Source organism: Rutilus rutilus (genome assembly GCF_951802725.1).
Source record: "Rutilus rutilus genome assembly, chromosome: 24".
Lineage (NCBI taxonomy): Eukaryota > Metazoa > Chordata > Actinopteri > Cypriniformes > Leuciscidae > Rutilus > Rutilus rutilus.
In genome coordinates this window covers 19,208,880-19,222,104 of record NC_140228.1, presented here as the reverse complement: position 1 = coordinate 19,222,104, position 13,225 = coordinate 19,208,880, and the positions used below count along the sequence as shown (strand labels likewise).

The window sequence follows — 13,225 nt, the reverse complement described above, 5'->3', positions numbered from 1 at the left end:
CCCCCCAAAAAAAAAACACCCTACCACCAAGTATAATAATAGTGATACTATAGTGGGACTAGTGGGAATTTTGACTGATGACTCAAATTAATCAATGTTTGAACTCCTTGAAATGAATCAATCTAGCAAACTGATTCAGTGATTCAAACACTTAAATGCAGGACAGGAGGCTGTCTGTGACGCCATGACTGTAATACTCTTATATATCTGTGTTGAGCTGTTGTTTAGCCCCTCAGCTGAGAGTTAAACAGTCTAATCTGTGTCAAGTAACATGACTTATAACACAGTGATTCATCTGTTTGAGCACAGGTTTGATCAATGAATCACTTCTAAAACATGAATGAATGCATTTGATGCTGCCTGATTGTGAGTGTTTCAGAGAAGAAATGAATGAGAGAAATAAAGAATGAGTACATCTGGGATTTACTGAGCATGCAGAGAGTGCTGCTGAAGAAAACCTGTATCTATATTTAGCTGATGTGTCGGTCCTCTTATCTTTGTCGCCCTGTCACTGGTTCTACACTGGAGACATCATTGGCGCTCATGGAGCCACATACACACCTGTCGTCAACACTGACACGCGAATAAATAATTTCTCATATACTGATAACATGCCACTCTGAGTTAAACTCCTACAATATTTAGAACTCCATGTTCTAGAACAGTGTTTCTCAGCTCTAGTCCTCGGGTCCACCTCCCAGAATTCTTTAAATGTCTCCCTATTCAACACATTGAGAACTTGATGAGCTGAATCAGCTGTTTAAATTAGTGACTCATTTAAAACATTCTAGTTGGGTGCCAGGGTTTCCAAGTCTGTTCTAGAACATTAAATCATGAGTCCAACGAGGACCCCTTGTGGTAAAGAATAAAAAAATAATAATAATAATTTTGCACAAAAAATAAATAAATAAAATGGTTGGTTGCTTTTGCATGCCTCCTAATTTCCCATGTTCTTTTTTTTTTTTATGTTCTCAGATCCCAAATGGTTGTCGACTAACCTCGGAATCCTGACGTGCATCGAATGTTCAGGCATTCATCGGGAGATGGGCGTTCACATCTCACGCATCCAGTCTATGGAGCTAGACAAACTGGGAACCTCTGAACTCTTGGTGTGTTTGTTGGTGGAAACATTTTCTTTTCAAACACAGTATAGATCAAACAGGGGATCCCAAGGGAGGTACTGCAGAGGGTCTGACAATTATTGTTTAAGTGCTTTTGTGACAAAATTCAAATATACATAAAAAAAATAAAAATACTTTAACCAAAGTTAAAAAAGCTAAAGTTCAGCTAAATGTTTCAATGTCCCTCCTACATTAAAATGTATCAAGTAAAATTGAAATTCTTTGTGCAAAATATATTACTCTACCAGGTTATCATTAACTAAAACATTCAAAAACATTTGTAAATTGAAATATATCTGAAATAAAATATAAATATTAGATGGAAAATGTTTTTCTGAAAGTTTTTCTGAAAATTTCTACCTGGATATAAATGAAAACTAAAACAAATAAAAAATAAATGAAACCTAAATAGTTATAATAAAAAACAAAATTTTATACGTAAATATCAATACAAACTATCATAGTATATAAATAATACTAAAATAACACTTCTGTATAAATCAATAATTATTATTTAAAAGTTTTTCTATTTATTTATTTGCTATGTAAGCAACATCATAACCGGGGTAAATGCAATATATATACTGTTAATATAAAAGCCTTTTCATATAAAAGATTTGGAGTCAGTGCAGTGGACCGATGACAATGTACTTATTCCATATTGAATAGTTAAGTGAATCATATGTTTATGAATTAGATATGTTGTAGTTTATTCATCTTTCATTTTGTTTTCTTCTTTTTTTGCTTTCAGCTGGCCAAGAATGTGGGGAACAGTAGTTTTAATGAAATAATGGAGGGAAGTCTTCCGTGCCCCTCTCCTAAACCCACTCCTGCTAGTGACATGTAAGTATGCCTGGCAAACGTGCTGAACGTAGGGAAATGCATGGATTTTTTTTTTTTTTTTTTTTTACATTTAATTGTTATAATATATTTGATGTAAATTAAATAAATTTTCAACTATTTGTTTCATGTGGTTGCAGTTTCTCAAACATTTTTGAATGTTTTGGATATTAATGTTAAATACTGTTTTCATTTCTCCCTCTCTTACGTCGAGCTTAGGACTGTTCGTAAGGAGTTCATCAATGCGAAGTATGTAGATCATAAGTTTGCAAGAAAAACCTGCAGCTCAGCAGCAGCCAAGATGAGTGAGTTGTTTGAAGCTGTCAGGTCACATGACCTGCTAGGCCTGATCCAGGTGTATGCTGAGGGGGTGGAACTTATGGAACCACTACCTGAAGGAGGACAGGTGAGTGACAGCATCTGAGATCAAATCTATCATTAACACATAGACACTTTTTCCATTTACTGGCTGAAAAATCAATTAAGTGGCCTCTGAAAGGATTTACAGGGTTCCAGACTGCGACCAAAATGGTCGCATATTTTGCAAAAAAAAAATTTTTTGGAGAATGTGCGAGTTAAAATTTTATGTGGTCGCATTTGTGCGAGTGCATGGTCATGTAGCTTACTACTCAGTTAAATTCACGCATGAATTTTCCTGCAGTGAACTTGTTTTAGCGCCCAAAAGTGAATTTTTGTCCCGCCAAAGTCTTATTTGATCGGTGAGTAATGTAGATGAACTGCTGCGCTTGTGACAGGGCACGTTTAACTGAAAGAACGAGCAGAGAGAGAGAGAGAGAGAGCCGGTCGCGCGCTTAATAATCTCGCGTATAATCTCTCTGTCTTCGGAGCCAGGCGAAAGTGTAAACAAGACTTCACCGTCTCCAAACTAAGCGCTGTCTTGCTCTCTCTCCCTCGCACATATTAATCAAAATAAATCGACACGGTGGTAAAAGGTCAGAAGACCAAAGTTTCATGTGGAGCATTCAGAGATTTTTTTTTTTTCCTGAATTACCACTGGGTGTGAATTGTGCTAAATAAGTTGCCTTATCTTCTCTGAAAAGCGTTCCGGACATTCAGCTGACATAAAACAACACTTTAATTAAACGAAAAAACTATCCAGTGATGAAATGGTTTCTGTGTTGACAGAAATCTTGGATGTCCATGTCCTAACTGCTGGGATAATCACACAACACGCATGACACGTCCAATTCGCGAACCTTTGAACCGATTAATTTTAATGAATGGTTAAAACAACTGATCTTTCCAACAGTGAACTCAGGAGACGTCTGAATCGGTGTATAACTAATCAGTAACACTTTACAATAAGGTTCTATTTATTACATAAACAAAAACAATTGGTTTCACCAACCACTCAAAACCAAAACAAATAGTGTTCCAACCAATCACCGACAGGGGGAGGGTGTTGTGAGGTTTTGTGCTCGTGCACGGCTGCACGCGAAGTCGGAGCTGAAGAAGAAGCTGGCTCAAAACCTCACAACACCCTCCCCCTGTCGGTGATTGGTTGGAACACTATTTGTTTTGGTTTTGAGTGGTTGGTGAAACCAATTGTTTTTGTGTGCAGATCTCAGAGCCTAGGCTGCCTACAGAGACGCGTTTTTTGACGGCATGCTTATGGGGAGGGCAGCTAGCGGATCGTTAGGAAAGATTAGATGAATGTGATAAAAAAAAAATTTGGGCCTGAAATCACTGATACAACCTTTAAGCTTTAAAATAAATAAAACCACTTGTTTTTTTGAAAAGCATATGACTACATTTTTCCAGACAGTGCTATCAAGAATCGATAAGAGAATCGTTAAAGAATCGGATCGATAAGCAGAATCGTCAGTGGCATTGATATTGATAAAATCAATTCCCATCCCTATGTGAAGACAGTAAAATTATAATCAAACATTAAAGAACATACATGTTTTTTTAATAGTTTTTTTGAGAGTTAAAGGTACAATATGTAAGAATTTTGCATTAAAATATCCCATAATCTCAAGGCCAGTGTTATATATTTTGTTAAGTTGATTACTTACAATATCCCAAATGTTTCCAACTATTTTTAAATCGTGAGCAAATTGCGATTTTAACCAAGGAAACGGGGCGTTAGAGCAGGGGGGAGCTGGGAGTCGCCAGTCAATGGCGTCATATCCCCGTTACCCTCGGTTTCCGCTCGTACTGCGTGGAGTCCTGGACAAATGCGGAAGTTGTAGTTGTAGCGTCTACCAAGCAACACACGTTAGCTTGTTTCTTGCAGTCGTTATGGAACACAATTATTCTGTACCGATTGCAGCTGGTTCTGTCGACAAAGCATGCTTAATTTTATATTTTCCAAATGTAGCATTCGGTAATAGTTATGTTTATGTAAGGGAAGTATTATTGCTTTAGATTTGTGTTTAGTTTATTGACATTGTTTATCACGTCTGGAGTTTATGGCCATGTAAATAAATATAGCATGTGTTATACATAAAGATTAATCAGTATTTTGGCAAATGATGTGGGTATGTTCGAATGTACTTTTACAACAATTGTTTAGAACACGTAAAACTGCGCCGCGTTATCACATCAATGAATTCGGCATACAGTAACATATATGATAACCAATTTAGTATTAAACCTTACTTTTCTTGCGGTTAATTCATTTTAATGAAATAAAAGTGTGATGCGGTTCAAGAGTCAGGAAGGAAGAAGACAGGGGTTGGCGTGACTGGGACTCGTACTTTATTAAAATAAAGCAAAACAAACAAAAGTCGTGCACAACGCGCATTCACCGTGGCAACCGCGACGGCACAAAACAGTTCAAAAATGAGAGCTCGGATCCACCGGTTTTCTTTCTCTGCTTCCAATTTTCTCTCCAGTCTCTCTCTCGTTCTAGCGCGCGGCTTATAAGCGGTCTCTCCACGCGGATCACAGCAATAAGACACAGGTGTTCATCATTTGCACTTGACCTACTTGCGTCCCGCTCGTCTCTTCTCTCTCCCATTACAGACCGTGCTGAACCACACCCCCCTCGCCACAAAAAGCATGTCATTATAAAAATAGAACTTAGCCTCATCCATGAACATGATTTTTCGATTCCCGTCTGACTGATTTACTTCCACGGTGGAGTTTAAAACGACAGTTCCCATCATTCCACACTCCTTCACATCGTCATCAAGCTACGCCGTTGTTGTTGTTTGGAATGTAGCGCCCTCTAGTGGCAAAAAATTATTGCATATTGTAGCTTTAAAAGATTAAAACATTTTGCTAACATGAGGTCTTGTGTCATGTCAGTCTTTTTACATCAGTGCAAAACTAGGGTATGCAGATTAAGACCACTATTCATCAGCATGCATTGATTAATCCCATGGCATGTAAAAAAAAAAAAAAAAAGGTGCGACCAAATCATATGCTGGTGCGACCAATTGAGAAAGTTGGTAGCACCAGTGCAACTAGTGGAAAAGTTAGTCTGGAGCCCTGATTTATTAAAGCTTGAATATGGAACATACCAAGGATTCTGGGAGGAGATAGTAGGTCCACAGGAATAGAGTGTGACCCGAACTATGACTTGACATGATGGATGACCCATTCACATCAGAGCCTTTGATGAGCACAGATTTTGAGGTCTGGTGGATATCAGAAAGCAGACACTCTGGACGTGACTCGAATCCTCTGCCTTGATCTTCTCCCAGTTTTCAGCACTGAGAGACCATTGGTTCCTTCAGATGATTACTGATAGTGCTGCTGCCTGACTCTGAGATGAACAGCTGCTCCTGAGTGGGTGCAGTCGCAAAAACATCCTCAATCTAAAATCATCTCGGTTTCGCTTTTTATTATGTAGCTTCTGGCTAGGGCATCAGCTGATTTTTGGTTTATCTTTTTATGAATCATCAAACATGAAGCAGTGTCCATCCATAATATCCATGTCAGAGACACTATCAGCCATATATTTTTAGTGGATCATCGTCATCAATACATGTGGTACGAACTGTTGCAGTCTAAATAGTCTGAATATAAACACTTATAGGTGTACCGTAGTGATTCAGGATAAGACAAAAACACTGTTTGGAAAATGGATGTACTCGCTTAATATATATATATATATTGTACATTTTGAACAAAAAAAAGTTACAGACTGCAGCTTTAATAAAAAATACAGTAAAACAGTAATATTGTAAAATATTATTACAATTTAAAATATATATTTTTTCTATTTGAATATATATTACATTAAATTTATTCCTGTGATAAAGCAGAATTTTCAGCAGCCATTTCTCCAGTCTTTAGTGTCACATGATCCTTCAGAAATTATTTTAATATCCTTATTTGGTGCTCAACAAACATTTCTTTATTATTATCGATGTTGAAAACAGTTTTGCTGCTTAATATTTTTTTGTGGAAACCATTATACATTTTTTTATGATACATTCTTTGATGAATAGAAAGTTTAAAAAAATTTGAAATATAAATATTTTGTAACATTATAACGGTTTTACTAGTCACTTATGACCAGTTTAATGCATCTTTGTTGTATTAATTATCAGCTACCAATTTTTGTCTTTAATATAACATGCACAGACAAATTGTGCTATATATATATATATACATACATACATACATGCTATATACATACAATTTAAATTAAATGTAAAAGTTGAATAAAAATGGATCATACATTTTTTTAAATGTATATTAAATGAGCAGTTTTAAATAATACATTGATAGATTTCTTTATTTAAATTTTATTACTGGTTATGCTAAAAATCCCTCATATTTTACACCATAAGACGAGACAATTATTAAGAAAGTAAAATGGGTTTACACATGCTGAATGAGTATTTGTGTGTGTGTGTTCTTGTATGTTATAGGAAGGAGGAGAGACTGCACTGCACTACGCCGTGAGGACAGCTGACCACACCTCTCTGCACCTGGTCGACTTCCTCGTCCAAAACAGGTATTAAATACCTGCTTATTACCACAAAATAACTGGGAGGATACACTGCTGGCCATGTTTGGATTATCAGTTTTATGTATTTTGCAGTGAATGATCTTCAGCATTCGTTTTCTCCTTACCTTGTGTCCTCAGCTGTCAGACAGTCACCTCTTGTTTTGTTCCATCACTGTTATAATGCAGAGATTGATGGTTAACCAGGATGAGTTTTTAATGTGTTTTTTTTTTCTTAGGGTGACAGGTGTTCATGTACAAGCTCTAGAACTTTTGAAGGGATTATTATGCAGATAGTAGAGTAATTTAAGTTCAGCTTTGGCTCAATTTGCTCTCTGCTGTGTGGATTAAAGTTGCATAACAACATTGGAAGATCACGTCATGCCTGAGCCAGAACTATACTTCGCTCACATCCTAGTAAATAATCATAATTTAGTTTCTCTGAGAACTGGAACACTGAAACGATTCCAGGTTTGCACTGAAGGTTGGTTCAAGAGAAATATGACAGCAGAAGGGAAATAAATCCAACTCAGACAACTGGGACTGTATTATTTCTTTGAACGCATTGGCTCACTCTGCTCCAACCCCACTTCAGGTTTTCCTTTCCCCACTCCTCACCCTAATCACATTTGAAATATACCCCGTCCGAGTTAGTTCCAAATTAGCTCAATTTTCAGGGGGTTATTTTAAAATGAAGTGAAATCATGCTTGTGCGATTTCCGTACAGTTGTAAGGGTGATTAGTTTGATGATGTAATATTAAAGGCATAGTTCACCCAAAAATAAAATAAAATTCTGTCTTCATTTACTCACCTTTAAGTTGTTCTAAACCTCTTTGAGGTTCTTTGTTCTGTTGAACTCAAAAGAAGATATTTTGAAGAATGTTGGTAACCAAAAACAATTGCTGGCCCCCATTGTTTTCCATAGTATGAAAACAAATACTAGTTTGTTTATAGCTAGCCATGGATTATGTCGCTTATACCATGGTCATTTGCCAGCATTGATGATTTAAAGTTGTCATTGATGTTTGCAGCACTTAATTTGACTGGAATTGACGGTTATTTTTGCCAACTACGACTTGTTAGGTCTAGCATAGTATTTGTGGGTCCTGATAATGCCAAATATCTTATGTTACCAGTAAAAAATGGCCTACATTATTTTAAATATATCTAGTCAGTGACAGAGTGCAAGCATATTCGTCAAAAATAATTCTGTATTTTCAGTTTCAGAATCATCAATATTTATATTCTGGTGTCACTATTTTCCTGTGCTTTGGTTTATCAGCACCAAGTCCAAGCTAATTCGTTTACACCCGCAATGTAATATCAAATTTAGCCCTTTAATCAACAGTAAAAAAAAATTGTTAACCTTTTACCATATGTCTTGGAGTATTGCAATAATATTGTATTGTGAGTTCAGTATCGTGATATGTATCGAATCGTGACATGAGGGTATCGTTACACCCCTAATTTATTTGGATGAAGTAGCCTATCGGGATATACTGGTGTAGATGTGTAGCCTCTCTCTGTTTCTTACTTTCTCTGTAGTCTCACTAGGTAAACAGAACTAGGTCATTGACTTGCTCTCTCCCCATGTGTGCAGTTTAGTCACTGCTGACCCAAATTCATGTAGATTATGAAGGTATGAAGCAGCTCATTAAGAGTGAAAATGTTGTTCATGTAACAGCCTCAAGGAAAGATTTGAATTTGAAAATCTGTGCTCAGATGATTTTGTTAACATGTTCACCACCAAAATTGTTGCAGATTGGTTTAATACGTTTATTTTGCTTTATGTTGGACGTTTTCAGTTCTAACATGTACAGTGTGTTTTTTTTATAGTACAATACACTCTTATATGTCATAAGATCAAGGAAAATTTGATTCCTCATGTCTCTGTCCAGTGGGAATCTGGATAAACAGACGGAGAGAGGAAACACGGCCCTGCACTACTGCTGCATGTATGAGAGACATGAATGCCTCAAACTACTGCTGAGAGGCAAACCAGCTACTGATATCAGTGAGTTACACATGCTGTTTTTATTTTGTTCATGTTTTATTATACTTATATACTTATGCTTAGGCAAATAGTTAAAAAACGCTGTTAAATGTAATCTTTAGCAAATCTCAAAAGGAATATCCATTTTTCATACTGTATATTATAGTGATGTGATGCCTGAATTTACTTGTGGCATTTCAAATGATTGATTTTAGTGTTTTATTTTTGGTTTATTTATTATAGAACTTTAATATCTTTGCATCACTACTTGCATATACAGTATATTTACTTAGACACCAAATACATACAAGCTTGAGTAAAAGTACAGTAAAGGAGAATTATGTAGATGGGGCAACACACAGCAGAATACAATCAGACACAACGAAATGTAATACAACTTAAGAATGGTAACATTCAGAAAATAAGTGAGTTTTGAGCATAGTTTTAAATTCAGAAATAGTATTAACCTATTGACCTATTAACCTAACTAACCTAAGAGTGGTCGGGGGAGAGAGTTCTATAGTTTGGGTGCAACAACACTGAATGATCTGCCCCCCATTGAAGCTAGGCGATGCCGAGGGACAACAAGAAGGCTAGAGTCAGAGGATCGTAGAGAGCGAGTCGGGGTGTAGGGGTGGTGCAGGTTACAAAGATAGGGGGGAACCAAGCTGTGCAGAGATTTAAAAGTGAGCAGGAGGATTTTTCTACTTAATACGATAAGCCACTGGAAGCCAGTGAAGATCGTACAAAATTGGGGTGATATGGGCAGAACGCTTGGTGTGGGTAAGTATTCTAGCAGCAGAGTTGTGAATGTATTGCAATCTGGAAATGGAGCTAGCTGATAGACCAATGAAAAGGGCATTACAGTAATCAAGACGTGATGTGACAAATGCATGGATGACACTTTCAGCGTCTTTGATAGTGATGAAGGGACAGAGCTGGGCGATGCGAAGTAGATGAAAGAATGCTGATTTGGCAATAGAATTAATATGAGCCTGGAAAGAGAGAGAGAAGTCAAAGATTACACCAAGATTTTTAACAGTACTAGATGGTTTGATGTGAGAGCCAGCAATCTCACTGGTGAAATTTTTAGGAATTTTGCTAGTGAGTGACGGAGGTCCACAAATATAGATTCCAAAAATAATCTCAGTTTTGTCCATGTTAAGTTTTAGAAAATTTGAATGAAGCCAATCTTTTATTTCATGCACACAAGCAGAGATTTTGTCGGCTGTGACAGATGGAGCCGGTGTACAGATGGTATATAATTGGATGTCATCAGCGTAAAAATTATAATTAAAACCATGACGGTGGAAGATCTGACCAAGAGGTATTATGTAAATTATGAATAATAATGGCCCGAAAGCAGATCCCTGGGGCACACCTTGCTTCAGGGGGACAGTAGGTGAGCGAAAATCTTGTACTGAAATGTAGAATTGTCTGTCAGAGAGATAGGAAGAGAACCAAGAAAGAGCAGCACCAGAAATACCATATAATATGGTCCGGTTAAAAATGTGACTTCATGTTTCAGCCAATCAGAATGGAGAAACCGCTCTGGATGTGGCCAGACGGATGAAGATCATCCAGTGTGAGGAAGCGGTGAGTAACTTCTGGGTCAGAAGATACAATCTTTCCTATAAAAACTGTTAATGGATGTTCTTCAAGATCAATAGGGGGTATTATAGATGTGCTGAAGGCCCCAAGGTGTAAAGATGTGGTTGTTTTTGAAGATCTAACTGTTTGTGTGTTTGTGTGCTTCAGCTAGTACAAGCCGCTGCGGGAAAATTTAATACTAAAGTCCATGTGGAATATGATTGGAATCTCAGACTGGAAGAGCTTGACGAGAGTGACGATGATCTGGACGACAAAGTAGCGCATTACCCTTTGAACCTATCTTAAAATATTCAAACTTCTCTGACTCAGAGACTAAAAGATTTTCTCATTGTCTTTCATTCCCAGCCCAGTCCCATTAAGAAAGATCGTTCTCCCCGTCCGCAGAGTTTCTGTCACTCATACAGTCTCTCTCCTCATGACAAGCTCTCTCTGCCTGGTTTCATTGGCCAGCGTGATAAGCAGCGCCTCTCATACACTGCACTCACGAATCAGATGTACAGCGTTTCCACTGACTGCCCGTCCTCTCCCGTCGCAGATGCTCCACCTCTGCCACCCAGGAATGCAGGCAAAGGTAACCCAGAAACACAACAGCCAATCAGATGCCACAGAACATAAAACTTGTTCTAACCAATCACATGTTCTTGTGAATTCCATAATTGTGTTAATTTCAATAATTATATTTGTATGTATACATTTATGAACCAAACTCCTAGCTTCTGTCATTTTAGTTCAGTTTGTAGTGTTAAAACTTGGAGAAAATTGTGCACTTTTGTTCCTTTATGTGGAGTTTCAAGTGGGTTTTTGATTAAAGAGTAAGGACTTTAGGCAGCACCTTTGAAGAGACTTTCACGTTTTGTTTTACAACATAAATTACTTTGAATCATACCTTAAATATGATTTTTTTAAATGTTGCAAGCAAGTTGTTAAACAAGAAATACAACAATTCTAAAAAACATCCTTTTGGTAGTTGTACTCCTTATATAGCAACTTGCAGTGTTATTTTTAGTATTATTATATGCTGTGTTATTATTTTTGGAACTCCATATATGGGCCATTCTACAGAACTGGTTCAAAGTCAGAGTTGTAAACATCATACATTTTGTATGTATGCAAATTGTATAATATCTACGGTACACATTTCTAGTAATTGTGCAGTTAATTCTCATTGTATTTTCAGAACGTTTTTGAATAATTTTCCTCTCCCCAAATTTGTCACTATCGAAACACAATAGCATAATTTAATAAGAAGGTTTATATTGACCGATTAATCTACCTTGTAAATATATTTTTTGCTATTTTATTAAAAAGTATTCACAGGTAAATCAATACCAATTACAATTTTAACAATATTTCAAGTGTAATTCATATTTCAAGATTTGTTGCATTTGAATCCAATCTTTTTTTGTAAAAGGTATAAAGTTTATCATACTAATTTCAAAGTTAAGGATTCATTAATTTGAATATACATTGAACCGAACACTATTATAACATCTTAGTTGATAATTCAGTATACTTTATTTTTGTTAAAACATCCCATGTTTCGATCATGACTGCACGTTTTCGGTAGTGACAGTAATGTTTTGGTAGTGACCACAACACATTACAGAATTTGAACTTGCATACTAAAACACTACTAAAACATACTAAAATACTAGTGATTTGCATAACTGTAGTAAAATTTAGTTTATTTCCCCCAAATAAACAATTATGTGTTTCTTTTGTCACTACCAAAACAATGATATCACAACTGAAACTTCACTGATGCTAATCTTAACAGTTGTACACACACAAAAACTGCATTTTATCGAATAACCCCAAAACAATGATGTCACAACCGAAACTTCACCACGTTTCTGTTTCGGTAGTGACAATTTTAGATACTTTTGAGCCTAGCTCAAAAATGCTAATTAGTACATGGGACCTAGCACAGTTCTGAACAGTTGTACGCACATAAAAACTAAATTTTATGGAATAACACCCAAAAAAGTGTGCTTAATTGCAGAAAAAAGGTGTTTAGTAGTGACTTTCAGACTTTTGAATATATTTACCTCAACATGATGAGACCTATCTACTGTATGTAGCTATCTATGTCACCATGTAGCTATGAGAGAGGGGGACAAAAATGTCTCAGCCAATGGACTAAAACATAAACTGTTTCGGTAGTGACATGAAAATGCGGGACACATTTTTCAACTTAGTTTCATGATTTACAAAGTAAATATAAAATATATATATTTTATTATTATTATTATTTTTTTTTTTTTTATCAAAAATACATTTTTTAAAACAACAATGGAAATTATATATATATATATATATATATATATATATATATATATATATATATATATATATATATATATATATATATATATATATATATATATTAAGCTTGCTGATATTTTAAATATTATTGTGGGATTCAAAAAATAATAGAATGATTTTAGAAAACATCTAATATTTAAATGCTTTTTAAATGTGTTTTTTGTGGGATAGCAGTTTGCACCAATTCTGTAGAATGGCAATGCTTGACCAATAACAATCAAGTTATCCAGAGAGCTATTTAAATGTTTTTTATATGTTAATTACTTATATTCTACTGAAAAGACAACAAAACTGTAACAACTGTATGCCTGTAACTGTAATATTTGTGTATATGTGTCGGGATTTTAACCTTTTTTCTGATGCTTTGCCATAGACTCCAGCTTTCTTTATTTTTCCATTTGATACTT

The 13,225-nt window shown here is 35.8% G+C and overlaps 1 protein-coding gene across 7 annotated transcripts in view; it reads left to right on the top strand.

The window, feature by feature from the left end:
- Window positions 1–13,225, top strand: part of asap1b (ArfGAP with SH3 domain, ankyrin repeat and PH domain 1b) — a 90,654-nt gene that overhangs the window by 67,480 nt on the left and 9,949 nt on the right. For all 7 annotated transcript variants that reach the window (XM_084398640.1, XM_084398643.1, XM_084398644.1 and 4 more), the window contains 8 exons: window positions 976–1,109; window positions 1,873–1,964; window positions 2,181–2,367; window positions 6,812–6,897; window positions 8,788–8,903; window positions 10,411–10,478; window positions 10,641–10,748; window positions 10,839–11,064. In XM_084398640.1, the coding sequence (XP_084254766.1) occupies window positions 976–1,109; window positions 1,873–1,964; window positions 2,181–2,367; window positions 6,812–6,897; window positions 8,788–8,903; window positions 10,411–10,478; window positions 10,641–10,748; window positions 10,839–11,064 (1,017 nt within the window). The remainder of the gene's footprint in view (window positions 1–975; window positions 1,110–1,872; window positions 1,965–2,180; window positions 2,368–6,811; window positions 6,898–8,787; window positions 8,904–10,410; window positions 10,479–10,640; window positions 10,749–10,838; window positions 11,065–13,225) is intronic.